The 25,196-nt window shown below is 41.0% G+C and overlaps 1 protein-coding gene and 1 long non-coding RNA gene across 2 annotated transcripts in view; one reads left to right on the top strand and one right to left on the bottom strand.

The window, feature by feature from the left end:
• The window catches only part of LOC148367388 (long-chain fatty acid transport protein 2), a 32,965-nt gene extending 8,290 nt beyond the window's left edge, over positions 1–24,675 (bottom strand). The window contains exons 1-8 of the mRNA XM_088334277.1: positions 23,955–24,675; positions 14,171–14,380; positions 13,877–14,035; positions 11,349–11,473; positions 767–961; positions 567–657; positions 288–486; positions 83–180 (exon numbers count right to left, since the gene is read on the bottom strand). Of these exons, the coding sequence (XP_088190403.1) occupies positions 83–180; positions 288–486; positions 567–657; positions 767–961; positions 11,349–11,473; positions 13,877–14,035; positions 14,171–14,380; positions 23,955–24,435 (1,558 nt within the window). The 5' untranslated portion in view covers positions 24,436–24,675. The remainder of the gene's footprint in view (positions 1–82; positions 181–287; positions 487–566; positions 658–766; positions 962–11,348; positions 11,474–13,876; positions 14,036–14,170; positions 14,381–23,954) is intronic.
• On the top strand, positions 18,361–19,509 carry LOC148367389 (uncharacterized). The gene is made up of 2 exons (XR_015850306.1): positions 18,361–18,750; positions 19,143–19,509. It is a non-coding gene; the product is annotated as an uncharacterized LOC148367389 (long non-coding RNA).
• Positions 24,676–25,196: the final 521 nt, after the last annotated feature.

Genomic DNA, 25,196 nt, shown 5'->3' with positions numbered 1-25,196 from the left:
CATGGCTCGACCATAAATGTCATCACACGTTTTACCACCGTACATGAGAAATTGAGAAATGTTCTGACATGATTGGAAGTACCTGGAACTTGGACCCCATAAACATTAGCTTCTTTAAGACAATTTGCCAGTGTCAAGATGTCAGAAACTTCTGTTGTAGCCACGTTTTCACCTTTCCATCTGTGAATTCAGAAAAGTTAGGAACAATATAGAACACTGCAGTACAAAAATCGTATCCTCTTTGTCCGAGGTCAAGTCGAAGGTTTAAAAGGCACCATTTAGTGTACCTGAATGTGTCCCCTACACGATCCTGAAAGTAAATAAAGTTGTCTTCATCGATCCTCATCAGGTCCCCGCTGTTGAAATAAAGATCTCCCTTTTTCAAAACATCACGGAGTCTTTTGCGCTCCGTTTGCTCTTCATTCTGGGCATAGCCGACGAAAGGAGCGAGGTTGGTGATCTTGGATACGAATAGCCCTGTCTCTCCTTCCAAAAAATGATTGTATAACATACTGTTTAATTGGACAGCGCTGAGGAACTCAATTCATTTTCTATACTTTGCTTACCTTTCGGTGCCTCAATACAAAGACCGTTTGCATCTCGAATCACTTCATCACGCTCTGTATCATACTTGACGAAACTGTAAGGAAACAGTTTCTACAAAACAAAGAGAATAAAATGACAAGCGGCAGGTTTTTCTGCAAATGACCCCAACGGAAAATGTTTGGAAACTTTCTAGTGGTATATATACCACTTTGTTTCTTACCTTGTGTAAAAAGTGGACCCTTCCAATGGCTCCAATTTTCCCCGCATGGTTGACAAATGCTACATTTCCCTCAGTGGAGGCATAAAACTCCTTGATATGAATGTTTCCGAAGCGATTAAGAAATTCTCGCCAAATCTCAGCTCGGATTCCGTTCCCAATGGCCATTCGTACTTGGTGGTCCTTGTCATTTTCCTTCTGTATTTCAAGAATATACAGCACATAATTTAGAAAAGCTATAACAATGTATGTACAGTAGTTCAAAAAGGAAATGTTACTGTTTAAATGACAAATTTACTAAAGTTTCAAGATTTAATAATGTCGATTTTAAGGCTCACACAGCCGTTTGCGTCTGTATAGAGGCTGAATCACGGCCAGAAATTTCTGCCTGTGAAGCAGACGCTGTTGGACGCTTTGAGATCGCCATACAGACGAGATACAGCAGTGCTTTACACGCGGTCGGAAATTCACACGCGGTTGGCAGCACGAAAAAGTTTTGCGCTGCTCAAAACTTTAGGGCCCGGTCACACAGCCCTTCACGGGCGTATCGAGGCTGAATCACGGCCAGAAATTTCTGCCCGTGAAGCAGACGCTGTTGGACGCTTTGAGATCGCCATACAGACGAGATACAACAGTGCTTTATACGCGGTCGGAAATTCACACGCGGTTGGCAGCACGAAAAAGTTTTGCGCTGCTCAAAACTTTAGGGCCCGGTCACACAGCCCTTCACGGGCGTATCGAGGCTGAATCACGGCCAGAAATTTCTGCCCGTGAAGCAGACGCTGTTGGACGCTTTGAGATCGCCATACAGACGAGATACAGCAGTGCTTTATACGCGGTCGGAAATTCACACGCGGTTGGCAGCACGAAAAAGTTTTGCGCTGCTCAAAACTTTAGGGCACGGTCACACAGCCCTTCACGGGCGTATCGAGGCTGAATCACGGCCAGAAATTTCTGCCCGTGAAGCAGACGCTGTTGGACGCTTTGAGATCGCCATACAGACGAGATACAGCAGTGCTTTATACGCGGTCGGAAATTCACACGCGGTTGGCAGCACGAAAAAGTTTTGCGCTGCTCAAAACTTTAGGGCCCGGTCACACAGCCCTTCACGGGCGTATCGAGGCTGAATCACGGCCAGAAATTTCTGCCCGTGAAGCAGACGCTGTTGGACGCTTTGAGATCGCCATACAGACGAGATACAGCAGTGCTTTATACGCGGTCGGAAATTCACACGCGGTTGGCAGCACGAAAAAGTTTTGCGCTGCTCAAAACTTTAGGGCCCGGTCACACAGCCCTTCACGGGCGTATCGAGGCTGAATCACGGCCAGAAATTTCTGCCCGTGAAGCAGACGCTGTTGGACGCTTTGAGATCGCCATACAGACGAGATACAGCAGTGCTTTATACGCGGTCGGAAATTCACACGCGGTTGGCAGCACGAAAAAGTTTTGCGCTGCTCAAAACTTTAGGGCCCGGTCACACAGCCCTTCACGGGCGTATCGAGGCTGAATCACGGCCAGAAATTTCTGCCCGTGAAGCAGACGCTGTTGGACGCTTTGAGATCGCCATACAGACGAGATACAGCAGTGCTTTATACGCGGTCGGAAATTCACACGCGGTTGGCAGCACGAAAAAGTTTTGCGCTGCTCAAAACTTTAGGGCCCGGTCACACAGCCCTTCACGGGCGTATCGAGGCTGAATCACGGCCAGAAATTTCTGCCCGTGAAGCAGACGCTGTTGGACGCTTTGAGATCGCCATACAGACGAGATACAGCAGTGCTTTATACGCGGTCGGAAATTCACACGCGGTTGGCAGCACGAAAAAGTTTTGCGCTGCTCAAAACTTTAGGGCCCGGTCACACAGCCCTTCACGGGCGTATCGAGGCTGAATCACGGCCAGAAATTTCTGCCCGTGAAGCAGACGCTGTTGGACGCTTTGAGATCGCCATACAGACGAGATACAGCAGTGCTTTACACGCGGTCGGAAATTCACACGCGGTTGGCCGCGCGAAAAAGTTTTGCGCTGCTCAAAACTTTAGACCACGTTTTAACCGCGGGCGGCACACGTGGTACATACGAGGTAATGACCCGGATCGACGTGCTATGGCCGCAGCCAGGGCATGGTTACACATGGGTAGGACGCGAAATTTCAGCGGGTAATCGTGGGTGGAGCACGGTCATAGCATGTTTTGCGCCTGTATCGCGGTGTTATTACGTGAAATTAGCGTGTTACACGTGTGACGGTCAAACGCCTTTCTCCGCGTATATACAGCGCGATTTGCCGAGCACACGTCAGTTGTGCTCGAGACGTCAAGAGGTGAACATGGATCCCCGTCACCGTAGTGACCTCGTCTTAATCCATTTTTATTTCTTGACATTTCTTTTCATTTCATAACAAGATAATAAAATAAAAATGAAAAACTATTACAATAAAAACATATTGGCTTCTTCCGTGCCATAGCTTGAAATCTTGATCTTCACGGGACTGTGTCTTGAGCGGTTATGATTTCTACAGCCCGGTGCTATGCCGAGAAATGCATCCCTGCCGAGATTTGCATCCCCTCGCTGCTACAACCACTTTTACCTCGTTTTATCTCACTTTTAGGGAATGTAATGGCGAACATATAACCAAATCCACTTCGTCTTGCCTTTGTTGGGAATGTAATACAACTTAAACCATTCCATCTTTTTTTTGTTGTGAACGTAATCGAACGGTAATGCACACCGTATATAAATCACTTTTGAGAACTGTTATGCACTCTACCGTAAAGCTTATTATGCAGAAATAAGCTTTATGGTAGAGTGCATAACAGTTTCAATACGAGCGATTTGAATAGAAAAAGGCAAAATAAACATGTTACCTGCTCAAAAGTGATTTGTATACGGCGTGCATTACCGTTCGATTACATTCACAACAAATACAAAAACAGAATGGTTTAAGTTGTATTACATTCCCAACAAATGCAAGACGAAGTGGTTTTGGTTATATGTTCGCCATTAAATTCCCTAAAAGTGATATAAAAGTGAGATAAAACGAGGTAAAAGTGGTTGTAGTAGCGAGGGGGTGCAAATCTCGGCATAACACTGGCTCGGCAGCTTTTATACCCGTGGTCCACACGCGGAAATGACGCGATGAGGATGCGGAACAGTCGCCGGCGTCTGTTTTGCGGGCATGCCACCGATGAACAGCGGGTTGGCCAATTTTGCGCATTTTCCATCGCGGGCAACCATGGGGAAAAAAAAAAAAAATCGCAAAATTTTACCCGCGATACAGACGCAAACGGCTGTGTGACCGGGCCCTAAGACATAGATGGAAGAATGGATGGATAACGAGGATTGATAGCTGAGAACTGAATAGATGGATATACCTGTGTTTTTCAACCAGTGTGCCAGTGTACACTAGCGTGCAGTGAAACCTTGTCTAGGGAATCGCACGAAATTGCCTAATTTATCTTTCAAACTACATTTAAAATTAAAAAATATACCTTACGATTTATTCTGGGATTTTTGTTGCTGCTAAATGTTATTGCACTTAGTCGCACTATTATTTTCTATTGCACTATTGTTACAACTTAGGCCAGTCTTTAAGCACTACGTTGTAAATATTTTTGCCTATTTATCCTGACAGTCTTTTATATTTTAATCTCCACAAAAATTATAAAATAAATAAAATTAAGTAATAATCTTGCGCATAATATTGCTGATTTAATTGTTATTTTAATATTATTACTAATCTATTCTTTTTCCCATTGGCAGTTATTTTTCCAAGCTAATTTTAAGTGTTATGTTTGTTAATGTTTTAGAAAAGTGAGATAAGAATATAGTAAGATTTTAAATACAGGTTGATAATATATTAAAATCCCGAATTATTAAACAAATTTAAAAACAACTGTATCATCTCCTGAGCCATGGTGACCACAAATTATAAGAAAAACTTTATACAATCAATTAAGGCAAGATGATAGTTTAAAAATAGTTTTAAACAATCAAACTGATGCCAGGAATTAATTTTTAAACATTTTCGGCGGTCAATGTGCCTCTAGATTATTAAATGAATAATCTATGGGCCCCTTTTTCAGGCCGGGAGCTTTCTACCCAAAGCCGGAACAATTGGCTATGGAGGAGGAATTTGAATGAATGGAACAGCAGCCAGCAGTTATGATGCATTTTTGCGAATAAATTCAGATACTTGTTGATAAGTTAACAGACAACACTTTACCATTTTATTTTAAAAGAAAATTATATAAATATTCTGATATTGTTTAAAACATTTTTCACTTTTTTACAGTGTCAGTCATTTGAAATCAAAACTGCATTTGCCAACATTGTTAGGCTTTATATCAAACTCCTAGAACTCTTGTGAAGTTGATTCACTACACAAATTTTAAGTAAGCTACTTAAAACATCAAAATCCTCCAAAGCAAAGCATTGGTCTCTGCAGCTTTGTAGATGACTTTGTAGATTGTCTATAGACTTGAGAATTTCCTTTTCAGTGTACAGAAGCATGAAGGCCTCCAACAGTTCCTAAGACAGTAAGCTGCTTAGCCTAATTTCCACACAATTCAAAGCAGATAAGTTTTACTTACATGCAACCTGAGTACAGGAAAAGCTCAACAGGAACTTATATGCCCGTCCAATAATATAGTAAGCATCTGTGAGGAAGTTATATTGTGGAAGGACCAGCTTTTATCTTCTTTTTTATTTCCTTTTTCTTTTTATCACTAGCTTTTTTCTTCTTCTTTTTTTTCTAGCATTTTTCCCTGATTTCTTATATTTTCCTGTCTTTCCTTCTTTTCGTCTTATTTTCCTTTTATTCTTTTGAGTGTTCTAGACCTTCAGTTTTTTTTTCATATATTATTGTTTCTTCTTTTGTCTCCTTTTTTGCCTGTATTCTATTTTTGTCTTCAATTTATTCTTTTTTCATTGTTGTCTTTTTGCCCTTTTCAGCTTTATTTGTCCCCCAAAAGTAATTTTTGTGAGTAATGTTACATAATATTCTTTAATATATGGAAAGAAGCCATCCATCAATCCATTATCTGCACTGCTTATCCTCAGTAAGGTCGCGGGGGTGCTGGAGCCCATCCCAGCTATCTTCGGACGGTGGGCAGTGGACACCCTGAACCGGTTGCTAGACAGTCGCATTGCACACAGAGACAGACAACTCACTCGCTCATTCACACCTACGGACACTTTGGACGGGCCAATTAACCTGACAAGCATGTTTTTGGAATGTGGAAGGAAACCGGAGTGTCTGAAGGAAACCCACGAGAGCACGGGGAGAACATGCAAATTCCACACAGGGAGGTTCGATCTTATGACCTCAGAACTGTGTCGCACACGCACTAACCACTGCAATGCCATGCTGCCCTTATGGAAAGAAGCAACACAAACAATATGAAGAAACTTTTGGGAGCTGAAAGAGTGGGCTCCGCTTCTTGAATTCCCATCACTACGACCTCATTTGCGCGTGAGGAGCTACTTGGTGAAGGCAATTAACTTATAAATTCTGCCAACACGTAGCACAGCACACAACGGGGACACACAGATGACAGGCAAAAAGTGAAATCAGTGATAACAGTCTTTGTTTTAACGTGTTTCTTTTTCTTTTCCTCTATTTTTCGTCTCCACCTAGCACCTGTCTGCTCTCCATCGTACCTGCTTCGTATCATTCGCGCTGTTCTGTGTTCATTTTACCGCTACAGAAGAGTGGTGGTGGGCCACATCAACTTCAAATTTGGTAGGGGGAGAATTCCCCCAGATGGTATAACTCACCTCATCTGTTGCGCTAAATGTGGCCAAATAGCTGATCAGAGAACTAATGTACGAGTAAGTTTAGATAGTTCAAATTATTTTTCTCATCCAGCCAGCCCAAAACCCACCTTGAGATGACCCGGATCTTCGGGAAATCTCCTGTTTTTCCTGTTTTAGAGGGAGCCGGTATTACACTTTGAGAATGATTGAGGCTAATCTCCAAATGTTTTGAAAACAGATTTCAAAATAATCTGCTAAAACGAACGACATTAGACCATAGGTCTTCTTTTTTATATTTGACCTGGAATATTGCTCGAAATAGACGTTTTATGAATACAACACACCAAAATAATCCTTGCAAATTTAGGATCACATGTAGAGAATTACCATCTTGTGTTCTCTGGGAGGCCGATAGAAACAGTGGAGTGGGTTTAAGACCAGATACTGTAATGATACCCCATTACTTGTAGCTTGGACCTCAATATAGCACCTCTTTGGCAATAAAAAAGACATTTATTTTTAATGTATTCACATATCTGGAAAAGGGGTTGAGGGTACAAGTTATTAAATACTTTTTGAGATAACCAGGTTACTAGATATGGCTGTCAAAGTGAGGCCAAAATCTATTCTGAGTGGTGACCAGATACAACTCATACAGGGTCATGTGCTAAATTGAAGCACCAGGGCATGTGACGCAATTTGATACTCTGAATGGCCGAGCAGTAGCAATTTAGAGTTTGTTTGAATACAGTCCATTTATTTAAAGACGATAAAAATGTTACAATAACCCTGAGAAAGGAGTACCACTGTACAATCAACTAATAGTCAAGCTTACATGTAGAGTATACATAACCACTCAGGACATTCAAACCCCAGCTGATTTGTGACGCAAAAGACCGAAACCCGATAGTCGAGAATTAACGATTTCTATTTTCGTAAACCAGCTGTGATGAGCAGTTGGAGTGGAAATGACTAGATTTGGAAACGTATCTATAACACATGGTTCATACACCTTGTTCATGGCTAATTTAAAGCACTTTTTAAGGACTTTCAAAGCCAATTCTCCAAATTCTCCAGCACCACTGAAGGAAAAAATTATGGTGTGAATTGTGTATCTTGCAGAACCACAAATATATCTCTGATTTTTTTAACTTGCTGTGCATTTATTAAGACATATGATTTTTATATCTTGAATAAATCGCAAATATATATTGTTTGGAGACAAATCTCTCCCCAGATGTAGGGATGAAATTATATCATATGTAGATTACATTTTCTTCTCATTACAGTTCACTACTGGGAAATGCACCTCGGCCACAAGAAAAAACGAAAAACCTAAAAAATATCACAGAAAAAAGTATGTAAGGCTGCAACAATTAGTCGATGTTGTCGACAAAAAACGATCATAGAAATAGTCGACAATGAAATTAATTATGGCTGCACGGCAGCTGGGTGGTTAGCGGTGCAGAAGTTCAGTGTTCAAGTACAGCTACCGCAGCCTCCCTGTGTGGAGTTTGCATGTTCTCTCCGGGCCTGCGTGGGTTTCCTCTGGGCACTCCGGTTTCTTCCCACATTCCAAAAACATGCATACCAGTTTAATTGTCCCTAGGTGTGAATGAGCAAGTGAATTGTTTTCTGTCTCTGTGTGCCCTGCAACTGGCTGGCAACCAGTTTAAGGTGTCACCCGCCCATTGCCTGACAATAGCTGGGATGGGGTGGAGCACCCCTGCGACCCTACAGAGGATAAGCAGTGCAGATAATGGATGGATTAAATTCATTGTCTACTATTGTTGCCAAACACAGAGAAAGGCATCTTTACATGAATATAATCTCTGCTGAAACTTGCACATGCGCAATAGCGTCTTTGCCTCAAGCGGTAACATAAAGAAATGCCGGCGTCAGCATAAACTACGCGTACTAATACTTATTTAGGAGCATTTTAGCCCAGATAAAGGCAGATCTACTACTTACAGAGTTTGCAAAGAGACCTTGTGTATCATAGGTGTAGATCGGTGATGCACAAAACAGTGAGTCAGACAGTTGAACGAAGCGGGTTGAAATGAAATGATCTGATCTGCATTTATAAAGTGCTTTTCAAGTCAATGACGACTTCCCAAAGCGCTTTACAATGTGCTTCACATTTCCCAATAGCGGCCGTGCAGCCATGTAAGGCGCTAACCTGCTTATTGGGGGCATTAGGGGTTCAGTGTCTTACCCAAGGACACTTCGACATGTAGCACGGAGGAGCCGGGATTTGAACTGCTATCTCTTGATCCCAAGACGAGCGCTCTACCTCCTGAGCTACTTGCTACTCGCCTTTGTAAAATTCAAGTAATGTTCGGGCCAAAACGGTTTTGATGACATGTATTATACATTTTATACTCATATAGTTGGCTATTAATGAGACCTTGAGCGTTATGCCAGATTGTGCTTGACAAATGTATTTTACATTAAACATATGAAATGCAAAGTCAGTTGTTAAAACCGTTTGAATTCAAACTGTCGATAACCATTAAGTACTTTTATTTCAAACTTTGCGGTTGACCACTGAAAATACTTCACAAATGACACATAATTTTTGATTTGTATACTGTTTTACTGCTTCTAAAGTGCCTCTTTTTGGTTTACAGGGATTAAAAAAAAATGTTTATTTGAGGTTTATTTATAATTTTTATGTCTCTATTGACTGAGCACTTTATCTAATTGGTTTTAGATTTGTATTTCATTTTTGTAAGAATCCAGAATATGTTCAATAAAACACTTATTGTTCTTGTGTTTATTATCATTTGCTACATCATTCAATCAACTTCAGAATACATTTAAGAAAGAGTTAAGAATTATCGTTTCAATAGTCAGTGACTAGTTGACTATTAAAATAGTCGTTAGTTGCAGCGCTAATGTGGTGATAACGTCATTTCAATGGTGAGGCGAGTCTCACAAAGCTGGAGGGATTTGTGCTCAACGTGACTGCATATTTTGTATTTTGATCAGGATAAGGAAAAAGAGAGCCCCGCCTAAACCGACAAGACATTTTCTCTAAAGTGTCTCTCTTCTCCTTTGTTTTCAACTGGACTTTGTGTAATGTTTACATGCTAACACTAAAGGGCGTGCTATCTACAGTTGCGCAGTTTTCATACATAAACACGTACTTTGTGTGTGACATTGATTCCGTTTGTCCGCAAAGTCGCTTAGCTGGTGGAAAGCTATCAATGGCAAAAGTTTAGTTTATTATTATTATTGTTTTTACTTTAGCCCAGTGTGACTCGTTTGTTGCCTTATCATCATCATCAATTTCCTACTACCATTTTCATGTCCCTATTTACTCTCCTGTCATTGTAAAGCTAAAATGTTGCAACAAAAAAAGAGGAACAAGGAGACTATTCAGCGCAGCATTTACAATCATGTTGTTATCATAACTTTACTCAAAGTAGAATGAACTTGCTTGTTTTATTTGCATTTCAGATCTTTTAGGAGTTTTGATTACGGACAGTGTTGCTTCTTCTGTACCACTTTTTTCCCCGAATGGGTTTCTTTAAAGCACTTGTTCTCAACTGGTCTGACTTGAGGACTCAATTTCCACACTCATGACAAGCTGACACCCAAATGAAGAAAACGTCCACTTCTCAAATGTATCAAAGGAAAGGATTGTGCAGTAACAAGTAGAGATAGAAGAATATGTTCACCTTTTTGGCAGAAACTCAAACACCATCTTTGTATTTCGCAATCGTTTCCTTCATTGAATCGATTATCGCTGTTTCCCATTGTTTTTTCCCCCTCATCAATAACTTCCTTTGGCCCCTTCATTATGGGCAGAAAAAATATATAAAACCAACAAAATCACAAGAAGCTGAGAAGTGGTACCTCTAAAACTCCCCAGTTGACTTGACAGGTAGAAAAGATCAATTTGGGCATTATCTACTGTACGTTTTTTTCTTCTTTTTAGCAATATTTTGCCAAGGCAAAGGCTCATGAACCAATGAAAATAGGTCCGCAATTCACTTTTGCGTCTCGACCCACCAGTTGAAAAATACTGCTGCTAAATGCCTTATTTTTGTCTCATGAGAATAAAGAAAAGTACTTAAAAGTAGCATCTACTAGTATGCCAGACATCCATCAATCCATTATCTGCACCGCTTATCCTCAGTAGGGTGGCGGGGTAGCTGTAGCCCATCCCAGCTATCTTCGGGCAGTGGGCAGGGGACACCTTGAACTGGTTGCCAGCCAGTTGCAGGGCACACAGAGATAGACAACTCGCTCGCTCATTCACACCTAGGGACAATTTGGACCAGCCAATTAACCTGACATGCATGTTTTTGGAAAGTGGGAGGAAACCGGAGTGCCTGGAGGGAACCCACGCAAGCACGAGGAGAACATGCAAACTCCGCACAGGAAGGCTAGTAGCTGGATAACTCAGCCGCTGTGCCGCCCTAGTATCCCAGACAATTACTTATAATTTTATATTGTACATTTTTAGCAAGGCAGTGCAAACGAATAGTATAAAAAATATTATAACTATTATTTGTAATTTATTTTGGTGTTTTGGTACTTCAGCCAAGGAATTCACTTTTCGTTGTTTTGTGTCCGGCCCAAATTTCTCATTTTGGTTATCAACTATATTCAATACAGATTATAAAATTAAAACAAATATGTCCATAGCTCATTTTAAGTGCAATATTAAAAGGAAATACATTTTATATCTGTGATCCAAAGTTTAAATATTTGTTTTTAAAGTCTAAAAAACATTTATCTGATAAAGATTACATAGGTCCCTGTAATCACATCAAACAACTGCAGGTTGAAGTTAGCTTAAGTGTACAATATCGCTTGTAGTTTTACCTTAGGTGTGCTGCAGAGGTAGCGCATCACTTCTCCTATGTACTGCACAACTGTAACATTGTATTTTCTGCAGTCGTCCCAGAACTGAGAGGTCGAAAACTTCTTCTTGAGAACGATTGTGGACCCTAACAGTACAAGATCATTAACATTAGTCAGCAAACTCAAATGTTTGGTTCTTTAGTGTAAACAGCCACTGTGCTAATGAAGTGTTCATATAGTTGGATCGTCCTACTAGCCTCACTATGTATTTGACAAGCTGCCATAACAGCGCCAAGGTAAAATTGTTTGGTTTTAGTCCCTAGTTTTGACTGAAAAGATGGAGGTCCAATTTTGTATGTTTGCTCCCTTGCACGCTTGCACATGAACCATTGTCAGACAGTAATGATTTTGAATGCAGGCGATTTGGTGGCATGCTAAGAACGGAGAAAGATTTAGCTGAGGACAAAAGACACTGCTACGAAGTTGTCATTAGCATGCAACGTCAGCGGCACTCGTTGACATGTTGCAGGTGGGAGATTTTCAACATGAACTCTAACTGACTGTTCGTTTCACATCAACGTGCATTCCCTTTGTATTTTGCAACGAGAGAGAATAACCAATGCCGTGATTAAATGCTACAACACGTCATTGTCAATTTTTTGTTGTAGGATGTGTCAAAGTAATACCACTAAAAGGCCAAATTATGCTTTGGCCAGATAGGTGCATACTTATGGTAAAATTGTATCGATATGACAAACAACAACACATCTTTGAATGCTGTTGAGAAGCCTATAGTGGCTCATAAAGCTTTAGTCTTTCTGATCACAAATGGTGGAAATACAAAAGGTTTCTGTTTTATTATACCTTTTTTTTTCTTCGGAAATTGTTACTTCACCTAAATTATTCCATTCACATGCTCTGACAAATTGTCATTTTTAGGTTTCACACTTACGGATAATGAAATCAAAATAAATTCTAAGAATCATCAACAGGTGAGACACAATCGGGAAAAGAAACCAAATGGATTTAACATTTGTAGGCTAACACATAAAGGATTGAAAAGTAAGCATTGCAAAAATATCGGCCCATTTGAGTTAATGCTTTGTATCACCTCCTAGAATTCGGCTTGGCCATTCTAACGCTTTTTAACACACAAAAAAGGAATGAACATACAGATCGTCAAGGTCAGTGCAGCCCAATTGAGAATACAGACTGCAGTAATCCCTCGCTGTATCGCGGTTCACCTTTTGCAGTTGTAATGCTTTGTGGATTTGAAATGAATTTTATTTATTGTCATTGATATCGACGTATCGTGCATTGTTTTCTGAAGTAGACAGCACACAGCAAATGCTATCAAGAGGGCAGGTTGGGGAGGGCTTTGTGTGTGTGTGTGTGTTGGGTGGGCGTGACTGACTGTGTACGCGACTGTAATAGGCAGGTGTATGCTGCCAGTCAAACAGTCAAATACTCCTAGCTTGAAAAATTTGCATTTATTTTACAAAAAAATGAGCTAATTGTCAGCCATCTTGCTTCTAAGGGTAAAAACCTAAAAATAGGCTGGCCAAGAACATGGAAAGTAAATCATGCATTTTGGTCACTTTGAGTCTCCAAAGTTTGTATTCTGCCTTCCACTTCTTTTTGGTTGCACTACACAATACAGCAACATCTAGTGGTCATAATAATAATACCCAATGTCAAATGTAAGTAAAGCCCATGCGAATTACAGATTAATTTATACTTATAACTTTACCTTAATTCTTCATGTTTTTTAGATCTCAAAAAATACATTTGAGAACAGTGGAATGATTTTAATCAGCAGTTTTCTTGTGAAAGACCTAAATTTTGCTAGCTCCAGAGCAGAGCTAGCAATTAAATGGACAGAACTATTTCAAGAATTTACGCAATTTTTTGTTTTCTTTTTTTTATTTGTTTCACTAGTGTTTTTCATTATATTCAAGCTTATCCTGTTCTTTATTCACGAAAAAAAAAGTTTTAAAAATGCTATAATTTGAGGGTGCTTGAGCACCCCACACAACAGGCTGGTTCCGCTCATGGTTGAAAGTTCACTGAAGGAGTGCCCCATGTTTACCATTGCTAAATTCTACATAAACATGTTAATAAACAAATAAACCAATTACCACAAAATGCAAGTCAGAGGATGAAAAAATAGAGCAAGTGGAAAATACCAGCATTTTTGCTCTATTTCATACTGACGTTCTAGTTAGCCAAACACTCAATTAATCAAATAACCAAATTAAAACTTAAAAAAACGCAGTGTATCAATTAGATTTTGGTTAATTGTGCAGCCCTAACACAGACCTGGCTCAACTAGAGGATCCCCCTATGCTAGCATGCAGCTAGCCAACCCTGTGCTTTCATGTGTAGATGTACACTTGGGATTTTATTACAGTCGTACATATTGTATGTTACTGAGATCTAATAAATAAATGTTCCACTTTGTGGGTTTTGACTGTCGTGGGTTGCTTATAGAACGCAACATCATTAAAAACAATGTATTACTTTACTGTGATGTCTTGGCATACACTCACCTGTCTCAATAGAGCCGATGAAGCCCACAAGGAATCCTGCCGTGTGGTAGAGTGGCAAGTTGACATAAATGGAGTCGCTAGACGTAACACCGTTCGCAGATAAAACAGCCAGAGCTATAAGGAGGCGATTCTGATTGACCACTGCTGCTTTGGGCAGGCCTAGAAACACAAAATCCTTTTCCCATTAGGGTTTCTCAAAAGGCAAAAGTAAATAACAAGTCATGTATAACTATGTTACAAAAAGAATGACTGTTTAATCACAGTGCAGGGAGATTAAATGTAAAATTGACGTACCAGTGGTCCCAGAAGTGTAAATATAAACGGCAGGACTTTTGGGTGTGATGTGTTCTCTGAGGGAAAATGGTGGGGCGGTGTCTGATGCTTGATCCACTTTATCACAGAAACTTTCGATTCCCCGCGTGTCACAGCTTTGGGCCAGAAGAAGCACAACCACTCCTTGCTCTTGAAGAGATGGCAGGACATCCTTCACTGCTTCCAACAGCTCTGTGGGAGACATTGAGGAGGCGATCACAGCTAATGATTACAGAGGTATGTGTTTAGCAAGGGGTACAGATAAGGAAAATAGTTATATATGAGTTAAGAAACAAAATGATTCTTCATAGGACAATCCCATACAAACTAGCTGTCGTTAACACCGAGGAAACAGAAATGCGATGGCAAAGTGAAGACAGAAGAGAGCTTTTTCAGCGTAATTTTTTTAGACTTGTTGAAAAACATGGAAACAATTTCAAGCATTTACAATCACATCACCCATAAATGAAGTTCCTTTCAATCCTTGAAAACACAACATTAAGATTCAAATATTTTCAAGGATTTCAAGCAACAAACCCTGATTTCTGGAACTACTGGGTCAATTTTCACAAAAAACATAGCGTAGGATTCCAATTCTGCAATAATTTCCAAATTTGGTGCTATTAGTATGTTGTGATTAATATTTTGACTCAAAAATTGAGCGTGTAAATCTTGTGACAGTGATTTTTTTAAAACATTTTTTATCTCCCACATGGGACTGTACGGCGTCTGGGTGGTTAGCGCGCAGCCCCACGGCAGGGAGGTGCAGGGTTCAATTCCAACTACCAGCCTTCCTGTGTGGAGTTTGCATGTTCTCCCCATGCTTGTGTGGGTTTCCTCAGGGAACTCCGGTTTCCTCCCACGTTCCAAAAACCTGCATGTCAGGTTAATCGGCTTATCCAAAATGTCCCTAGGTGTGAATGAGTGAGTTGTCCGCCTATGTATGCCCTGCTTGTCCTCACTAGGGTCACAGAGCTGGATCCTATCCCAGCTATCTTAATGTAGTGGGCAGGGGACACCCTGAACTGGTTGCCAGTTACAGTGTGGGAAATCATTATTAATGAAAAAAACTTTGAGAATACGTGATCCTCAAAGTGAATTTAAAAGTGATATATTTCTCACAAGATTAAAGTACTAAAATATGTATTTATCTTGGAAATTGTTGCATATTTCAATCTTTGTTAAACTCCCTTTTTTGACGGTATGTGATTTGAGAAAATGGATCAAGTATTCTGTGGGTCTTAGCTCCACGCCTAAATTGACCTGAAAATGTTCATGTTGTACAATCGCTATAAACAAGTATACCAAGTATCATGAAAACCAAAATGAGCTTGGTGTAATCCACCGGTTGAATTGACATTGAATGACCCCAATAAAACAATTCACCTCTTCAACGTTGACCACATTGGTCCTCGAGAGCCACAATCCTTCCTCTTTTTGAATGTCTCTCTCCTCCAACAAAGCCGGGGACTGTTATCAGACTTGCAAAGAGCTCGCTGATGAGTTGATTATTCGACTCAGCTGACTGTGGCCCGCAAAAGCCAGAGTTCCCTCCCCCCTACCCTAAAATGTACTGCAATTTTTCCAGTAAAATGACTAAGCTTTAACCTTTATGATCAACCAAACCTTTTTCAATACTTACAATAATTTGTATTGTTTAAAAGAGGTAATGTTGAGCCATTAAAATAGCCTAAGTTTTTTAAATAAACATTTCCGTACATGAACCAATACTTTATTTTGTTTAAGATGAATATACAGTGGCTTGCGAAACTATTTGGCCCCCTTGAACTTTGTGACTTTTTGCCACAAACATAAAGATATAAAACTGTCTTTTCTTGTGAAGCATCAACAATAAGTGGGACACAATTATGAAGTGGAACACACTTTATTGGATAGTTTAAACTTTTTTGAAGAATAAAAAACGAGAAAGTGGGTGTGCAAAATTATTCAGCCCTATTGATTTAATACTTTTTAGCGCCCACTTTTGCTGCGATTACAGCTGCAAGTCGCTTGGGGTATGTCTCTATCAGTTTTGTACACTGAGAAACTGATATTTTTGCCCATTCCTCCTTGCAAAACAGCTTGAGCTCAGTCAGGTTGGATGGAAAGCGTCTATGAACAGCAGTTTTCAGTTCTTTCCACAGATTCTCAATTGGATCGAGGTCTGGACTTTGACTTGGCCAATCTAACACCTTGATATGTTTTTGGTGAACCATTCCATTGTAGCTTTTGCTTTATGTTTTGGATCATTGTCTTGTTGGAAGACAAATCTCTGTCCCAGTCTTTTGCGGACTCCATCAGGTTTTCTTCCAGAATGGTCCTGTATTTGGCTCCATCCATCTTCCCATCAATTTTAACCATCTTCCCTGTCCCTGCTGAAGGAGAGAAGGCCCAAAACATGATGCTGCCAACACCATGTTTGACTGTGGGGATGGTGTGTGTATAGGGTGATGAGCTGTGCTGCTTTTACGCCAAACATAACGTCTTGCATTGTTGCGAAAACGTTTGGTTTGGGTCCCATCTGACCAGAGCACCTCCTTCCACATGTTGGGTGTGTCTCCCAGGTGGCTTGTGGCAAACTTAAAACAACACTTTTTATGGATATTTTTAAGAAATGGCTTCCTTCTTGCTACTCTTCCTTAAAGGCCAGATTTGTGCAGTATACGGCTTATTGTTGTCCGATGGACAGATTCTCCCACCTCAGCTCTGCAGTTCATCCAGAGCAGGGGTCGGCAACCAATGACACGCGTGCCAGCATTTACCTGAAATGTAGACATTTTCCGTTGTGCACCGTGTTATTTAGAAGCTTTACTTGAAAAGCGCTATACAAATGCAGACCATTTACCATTTACGTTAGCGCTCCTCCGTGTGTCAGCGCGTGTTTGCGCGGTGCCTCGCAAAGGAGAGCTCCGTGTCTTAACCCAGCCAACGAAACACACACGCGTGATAAATGAACGAATCATGACGGATCCTCGAGCGAAAAAAATGCGTTCTTTCCAGCCAGCGTGGACAGATGACTGGGGCTTTGTGCATTATGACTCGAGAGCGTTGTACCTCGCGCATCAAGTGTTAAACGTCATTACGAGACGAAACATGAACATGACTTTAAGACGGAGACATTAAAACGCGCTGTGTCCAGGTAGCAGACAAACAAAGACCCTAAAAACCTTTGTCGCTGCTAAAACACCACCACTGAAGCTATTTAACAAATTCCTCGCTGAATAGCAAATCACGGAAAACCATTGACTGATGGCGAATATTTAAAGGAGGGGGTGTGCGCATGCAGTACGCGCGTGCCTTCTGCATTGCTGCTGTTATTTCAAGTTTTGATGTTTTCTGCAACAAGATATCATTGATGAATGGTACAGTAGCTGACCATATTACTTGTTTTTTCATTGTAGTTTATAGTTGATGAAGAATGGTTGATTCTGGTTATTTCTTGTGGTAAAAAGTTGAAGTCGGAATGGCTACAGGCCTTTCCACATGTTGTTTACATTCATATTTTAGCTAATTGATGAACAAGAATAGTGGAAGATAAATAGGTTAGTTGTACCAGTGTTTTTCAACCAGTGCGCCGGGGGCACAACAGTGTGCCGTGAGACCTTTCCAAAAAAATCAGGCCATTATTCAGTATTTTTGCACTCTTCAGACGAGGAACTGTAATAGTCATCCATATTAGTAGGTGGCAGTAGATTTTTATATACTATTTATCTGCTCTTGAGGTAGCACAGTACATTTATTAACTTAATTTGTTTAACAAAGTGGTTTAAGATTGCACTGTAAAAAATAAAATAGTTTTTAAGTATTATTTTCTTCTTTTTATATAGTAATTATCTGCTTATGAGGTTGAACAGTAAAATATTTGACATAACTTTATTTTCAAACATTTTCGACGGTGTGCCACGGAACCTTTTTAAAAATAAAAGTGTACCTTGGTTGAAAAAGGCTTGAAAAACACTGAGTTATATGAATAAAATGTCTATCCATGTTGTATATTCATTAATCTTGGTGTGGCACACTGATTTACAAGGAAATTTAAAAGTGGCACTCCACACCGAAAAGGTTACTGACTCCTGATCCAGAGTGATCATGGGCCTCTTGGCTGCATCTCTGATCAGTTTTCTCCTTGTATGAGCTGAGAGTTTAGTGGGACGGCACGATCTGCAGTAGTCTAAGGCCCAATCCCATTTCTCTCACTCGGCCCTGAGGACCCTCCAGTGAGGTCCCTCGATAGAGGAGTGCCCTCCGCCGGTGGAGTGCAAAGTGGAGATGGTTTGGACAAGACTTGCAAGGTTCCACCCCTGTCCAGGAGATGGCGGTAATATTAATTGGCTGTAGACCTCAGTGACGTATTGGTCTACGTCACATGTAAACAACTCGAGTCTCAACCTGTGGTGTGTCAGTTGGAGAGTTCGTGCAACGTTAAAAATGCCCGCTACAGCTGTGTTATTACCGATTGCCTGAAAGCTCATCATCTTTTCCGTGTCTCCAATCAACGGAGGAGAAATGTGCTATACTGAAGACAGCTTCGGCGCTATGTAGTGCTGATTCATCTTTACAAGGTACGTACACTCATTAAAAAAATGACCCGTTCGGTCAAATACAGTAAAAGTTAGCATACAATGCACGTTCACATAATACCTTATGTTTGTGTAGACATAAATGGCAATCTACTTATTAGTATCTTAATGCCATTTTATGACATATAGTAGGGGTCTTTAGTGTGTGACATGATGAAAAGTAAACAAACAAGAACAGTCCACCTGACCCTTAAGCTGACATAATATCGTCACCAAACTTCCCTGTACGACCCAAAAACCTTAGTTCATAAGGAATTTAATTCAAAAGAGTTGTCATTGGATATAAAAAAGCTCATTTCAACATTTTTTCATGATGCTTACATCATCTATGCCCACATTTATGTCTAAATTGTTTGTTATCTATTGTGTTCCAGAGTGGCTGTCCCATAAGCGTGGACAGGTTGGACAGGAATGTTCCCATCCTGTGCTTATGGTTCGATGTGAAGTCAAAACTCATTCAGGACTTAAGGTTGAGCAAGAAGGTCATGTGGGCCCTGCAGGAGCTGCTAAAGAGGGAACAGGGCCATGGCTGGAGGGCCTATACTGGCTGGCCCACGGTCTGTCCTACCGTGTGGTGTCACGGGTCTTCAGGGTTCCCAGGTCCACAATACACAGAATTGTCCACAGTTAATATGGAATAAATTGCCCAAAAGCCATGTTTTAGGCTTTGGAAGTCAGACCCACATTTGCATTCCGTGCTTTTCTGCATTACTATTCAATAAACATCTTTATTTTGAGTAACACCTTGGTGGTTTATTTCGTAATGATGTGAGATACTGTGTGTGAACTATGTGACTGTTGGACAGAAAACAACTACAAATCACTCCAGTTTAAATAATAGTTTACTTTCAGAAAAACAAAATCACATTGGGCCGAAATACATAATAGTAAATAAATAATATGTCACAAATTGTAACAAAAATATACCAATACTTCCATAAGAATCGTTTCTCCGGCGCCGTCACGAATGGCAGCCACTCCAGCAGCTCCCGTGTTATTTTTCGATTGTTCTCAGTTATTTTCGATTGTTCTCAGCTTAGGGATGCTGCTGGAAAAGTGAATTTCCCTTCGGGGATGAATAAAGTATCTATCTATCTATCTATCTATCTATCTATAAAGCTGGAAAACACAAACTGGAACTTCATTGAGTTCTTAATAAAATAAAATATTTTCCTTTTATAAAACAAAAGGGAAACATTGCAGGGATGTCACTGTTCTGGAAATTTGTCCACGAGCTTCCCAAAAAGGACGGGAACCGCTCAGTTTTGGCCACAGTTTCCTCGAGCATTTTCCTCACTCCGGCAGACTCCGCTTTCAAAAAGTCAAGGAGTGTATTGTGCTTCCTTTTTTTTCTGGGTGATTTGGGGTTTGGCGCCGGATTAGAAGATGCCAACGACGTGCCCGTCGGTGTGGATGGCGTGGTAGCTGTGATGGTGGCCAGCTCTTCCACGGGACGTTCTACATTGGCCTTTAGGTTGGGTGGAAAAAACAAGAATTACTTAATGCTTGTGTATTGCACAAAAACAACTGTGTATAGGATGCTCAACAAGTTGATGTGAGAAATTATAGGATGTGTTCTGGATAATTATTTGATAGTGAATAGATACACAAAATTGACATGTTATTCTTATGGCTGTAAGAGCCTTCTATTGGCCAGCATCACATATGCTTTAGAATTGACTCCACATTTGGACAACATTTTGAGAAGGTAATTAGTTTACTTAATATGTGTTTACAGAGAAGGCAGTGGACTGTGTGATAGTAATTTGTTTCAACTGTATTTCCACGTGAAATTCGGAAACATTACTCATAATGCATGATGAAAACTAATGCATTCTGATCTCACATGAAATAATCATATTGTAAATAAAACACGACACCCGAAATTGTGTGCAGTAAACAAGCGCGTATGTCCAGAACGTTATTCTGACTATGCTCCTTTAGCGACTGGCCATGTAGATAATAATGTAAAAGCACGACTCGTTTAAGATACAAACAGGGATGGGCTGAACCGTGATTTTCTGCACAGTTATCCTACTTTAGAGTTTGTAGCGTGAAGATTATTTTTGGGCAGCTCCCTTGGTAGATTTGTGCACTTCGTAAAGTAGCGATTTTGCAATGTTCATGTTTTAACGCGAAAATACGATTTTCTATTGCATTTACGTCTAACTAAGATATCTCAATACATTTTGTTGCAAATACATGCGTGGTTGTGGAAAACTACTTACATTTGTGCGGTTCCTTTCCGGGCATGTTTGTTGATATTGAGAATTCGCAAAGACTTCTGGGTAGTCACTTCGCCGCCAAGTGAGGTAGGGAGCCCCCTCGGTCTTGAAGTGGTTACGAGATGGTTTGAGGTCACTTCTGCCTCGGACTTGAGAGTATCGGGACACACCCCATTTTCACGTGAACGCGCAAACCGAGTGACTAGGGCACATAGCGAGTGAAAGTGCGAAGAATGGGACTCAGCCTAATACTCCTTCAATTTCAATATTATTGCTTACACAGTGCTCCTTGTGATGTTTAAAGCTTGGGAAATCTTTTTGTATCCAAATCCAGCTTTAAACCTCTCCACAACAGTATCTCAAACCTGCCTGGTGTGTTTCTCGTTCTTCATGATGCTCTCTGCGCTTTAAACAGACTATCACAGTGCAGGTGCATTTATGCAGAGACTTGATTACACACAGGTGGATTCCATTTATCATTGTTAGTCATTTAAATCAACATTGAATCATTCAGAGATCCTCATTGAACTTCTGGACAGAGTTTGCTGCACTGAAACTACAGGTGCTGAATCTTGTACACCCACTCTTTTGTTTTTTATTTTGTTTTAAAGTTTAAAATATCCAATAAAGTGTGTTCTACTTTATGATTGTGTCCCTCTTATTGATGATTCTTCACAAGAAATGAGTTTTATATCTTGGTATTTGAAGTCTGAAATGTGGCAAAAGGTCACAAAGTCCAAGGGGGCCAAATAGTTTCGCAAGCCACTGTACAACAGCACAACAGTATTGTTGTTTACATTTTTGAAATTTTGAAACTGGAGCAGGAATTCCCAAATATCTTTAAGGACGGGTGAGAACATACACCTGCCGTTCTTTAGGTATTTCCAATGGTTTCTTTTGTCAGTATTTGATGTGCTAAAGTGACCAGATCACATTTATGATCTACAAATGACAGAATTAATAAATTGCCATTAGTTACTGTAAATTCCGGAATGTAGAGTGAACCTGATTAAAAGCCGCAGGCACAAATAAAAGAACGAATCACAATTTTGCATGGATTGAAAGCCGCAGGCTTGACGTTGGGGTGAATTGTTTGAGGTGTGCTCCTGTCCCGGCTACCCGTATCCTGCCCGATTATCTTTCCGTTATCAATCCTTGGTCCCTGGCTTCCCGCTCGTCCCAGCTACCCGACTTGTTCCGATCTCCTTCCACGGTTCGTTCGCAAGGGCTTCCCGCTCCTCCTGCCCAGCGAGCACCAGATTGCTATCTTTTTCCTCTCGCCCTGACTTCCTCGATCCCTTAATAAAGCATTGTGTGAAACGTTACGCATTCGGGTCCCTCTGCTTGTACCAGTCGTGACAATTTTTTATATTTAAGGTAGTTTTGATACATCCATCCATCCATTATCTGCACCGCTAATCCTCAGTAGGGAAGCCGGGGTGCTGGAGCCCATCTCAGCTATCTTTGGGCAGTGGACAGGGGACACCCTGAACTGGTTGCCAGCCAGAGACAGACAAATCACTCGCACATTCACACCTAGGGAAATTCCACTGAAAGTCACTAGTTCTACCTGACATGCACGTCTTTGGAATGTGGGAGGAAACCGGAGTGCCCGGAGGAAACCCACGCAAGAAAGGTGAGAACATACAAAATACGCACAAAGCTGGTAGCTGGATTTGAACCCATGACCTCAGAACTGAGCTGCGGACGCGCTAACCACTCAGCCGCCTTGCCGCCCACTAAGTATTGATATAGGCCGATATTTTGTGAACTGGTGACTGTCTCCATTTTTCACTGTAGGAAGGATCATGTTTTACAAGTTCAAGAAATTGTCCAGTGGCAAATGATTAATTAATTATATTTGTTAAGAGGGCTTGCAATATTCTCAATTACTCGTTTAATAAAAGTCCTGTCAAGCAGCGTCAGCCATGCAAGGCAACAACCTGCTCATCAGGGGGCATTAGGGATTCAGTGTCTTGCCCAAAGACACTTCGACATGTAACTCGGAGGAGCAGGGAATCGAACCTGCGACCTCTTAAACCCAAAATTATTGTTTTCCCTCTACCGCCGACGTAAAATATTGGGTGTAACTCGCACCCAAACTTTGATTTCCTTTTTTTACAAAAAAAAGCGTGTTATACATGAATAAATACGATACTCCCAACTGCGTGAACTACACTGATCTTAATTAAAACGCACAACCTCAAATGTCTGATTCACTCTGCGAAATCTCACAATCCCACCCAAAAACATGTTTTCCCCTTGGATATACACAATTCACATAGGTCAACTTTTTTGTACTTAAAATTGCTGAATTTCGTCACAAGGTGAGAGATTTTTATGCCTGAAAAAATAGTGTGATAATGAGATTGTATCTAATGCCTTTTCAAATGTCATCTATATCACTCGTTGTCTAATGTTTAAATTTTGGCACTCTCGCTGCCACGACCCTGGTTCGAGTCCCGTTGCATTCAATGTTTTGCGGTTGTGAACAGCGATATTTTTTGATTTATCAAACATTGTACAAATGCGGAAATATACTACTGTAAAATCTTGTGTATATTTCAATGTGCACCCAAACTTTGAGATAGTTTTTAGGATAAAAAAATGTGTGTTTTATACGAATACTCTTGCCTGCACGAACAACACTGATTTGAATGAAAACACACCGCCTCAAATGCCCGATTGACGATGTGAAATCTCACGATACCCTCTCACTGCAAAAACATTTTCTCCTTGGATCTACACAAATCACGTAGGTCCACTTTTTCACTTCCAACCGGGGAATTTTGCAGAAAGGTGAGACATTTTCGTGTCTGCAAGGAGGAGTTCAATTGTTTAATCATCAGGAGATTTCCAAGCAAAACGTACCAGTATCGGAGCGGCATCGGCCGATAAGATACTGTATGTACTCGGATCGGATCAATACCAAATCCCCAGTATCGTCCGACCCTACTTTACCTGCAGCAGCAATGAGAACTTTGGCCTTGCTACAGCTGAAGCAGTGCAGCAGAGACTTGGAGCGGATGTTGTAGTTGAGCAGAGCTACCGGGGAGCCCAACTTGGCCAGGGCAAACCAGGCAAAGACGAAGAAGGGCTCGTTGGGCATAAACAAGGCCACGGGATCCCCGGGAGTGTAGCGCGGGTGGGCGAGCAGTGCGTTGGCCACCTTGTTGCTCTTCTGATCAGTCTTCGCGAAAGTATAAACATCATCCTCGAAAACCAAGAAAGTTTTGTCCGGACGGGCTACTGTCTGCTCCAAAAATCGGTCCAAAGTGAAGAAGTAGGGTCTCCTCCTACGCCTCCGCACAAATTTGAGCAGAATCTTCAAAATCTCTCCAACGTACGCGATATCTGCCCAAAAATACGGGAAACGTCGTTGAACGAACAAAACGAGGAGGGGGAGACCCGCCACGAGAGCTGAACACAAATAAACCCACATGCTTGTTGTTTGGTGGGAAGCCGAGTCGGCCAGAGGCTAAAGGGAAAAAAATCGAGGTCCTCGCCCCTCGGAGAAGTAGGGAATGTGGTAAATCAGTATTTTGTCTCGAGGAGAGTGGGCGGGGCATTTAGTACTGTACACCAAATTATAACTAGAAGTGGAGAAATTTCCAAAGTCCTAGCGATATGCACACGGGCTTCTTCTGACTTCTAAAAGTGTGAGCACTCAGTGAGCTTGATTATCACCGTAAAGCCGATTGTGACGTTTATTTACAAACGTTGGAGTCACGCGCTGTACGTCAGCATACTATGGAGACTTTAGAGAACGGTCACTCACAAAAGAAACGGCTACGTGAGCAGGCTCTTTGAAGTGAATGACGAGATCCGGCTCCCCATCAATAAGGAGACCGCATGCCCGTCAATCTGTAGGGTTTTGCCGTACAAATTACGTTTATTATGCATTTTAAGACGTGTACGACGTACGAGAAAATCTGTACGGAAAAACGCAAATTTGTCAATTATGGGTACAATCCCGTATACACCGACTATCACGAAACAGCAAATCAATCCAGTCAAACGAGTTTCCCGCGGAAGCCTCTATCTTGGTATCGTTTTTTTTCGTTGCAAACGAAGCGAGTGGTTTAATGTAGTGAAAGGAAGTCCGTCTCTTTTTAGAGAACCGGCTTTTTCGGCGCAACTCTTTAAAAAGAGCCAGCTCTCAATCGGCTCACTTGCTTTGATGCATTATATTACGAATTATTA

Source organism: Urocampus carinirostris, chromosome 4 (assembly GCF_059441175.1).
Source record: "Urocampus carinirostris isolate Australia breed hairy pipefish chromosome 4, RoL_Ucar_1.0, whole genome shotgun sequence".
Classification (NCBI taxonomy): Eukaryota; Metazoa; Chordata; class Actinopteri; order Syngnathiformes; family Syngnathidae; genus Urocampus; species Urocampus carinirostris.
Note: the sequence above shows the minus strand (reverse complement) of the source record. Positions and strands in the feature narration are given on the sequence as shown.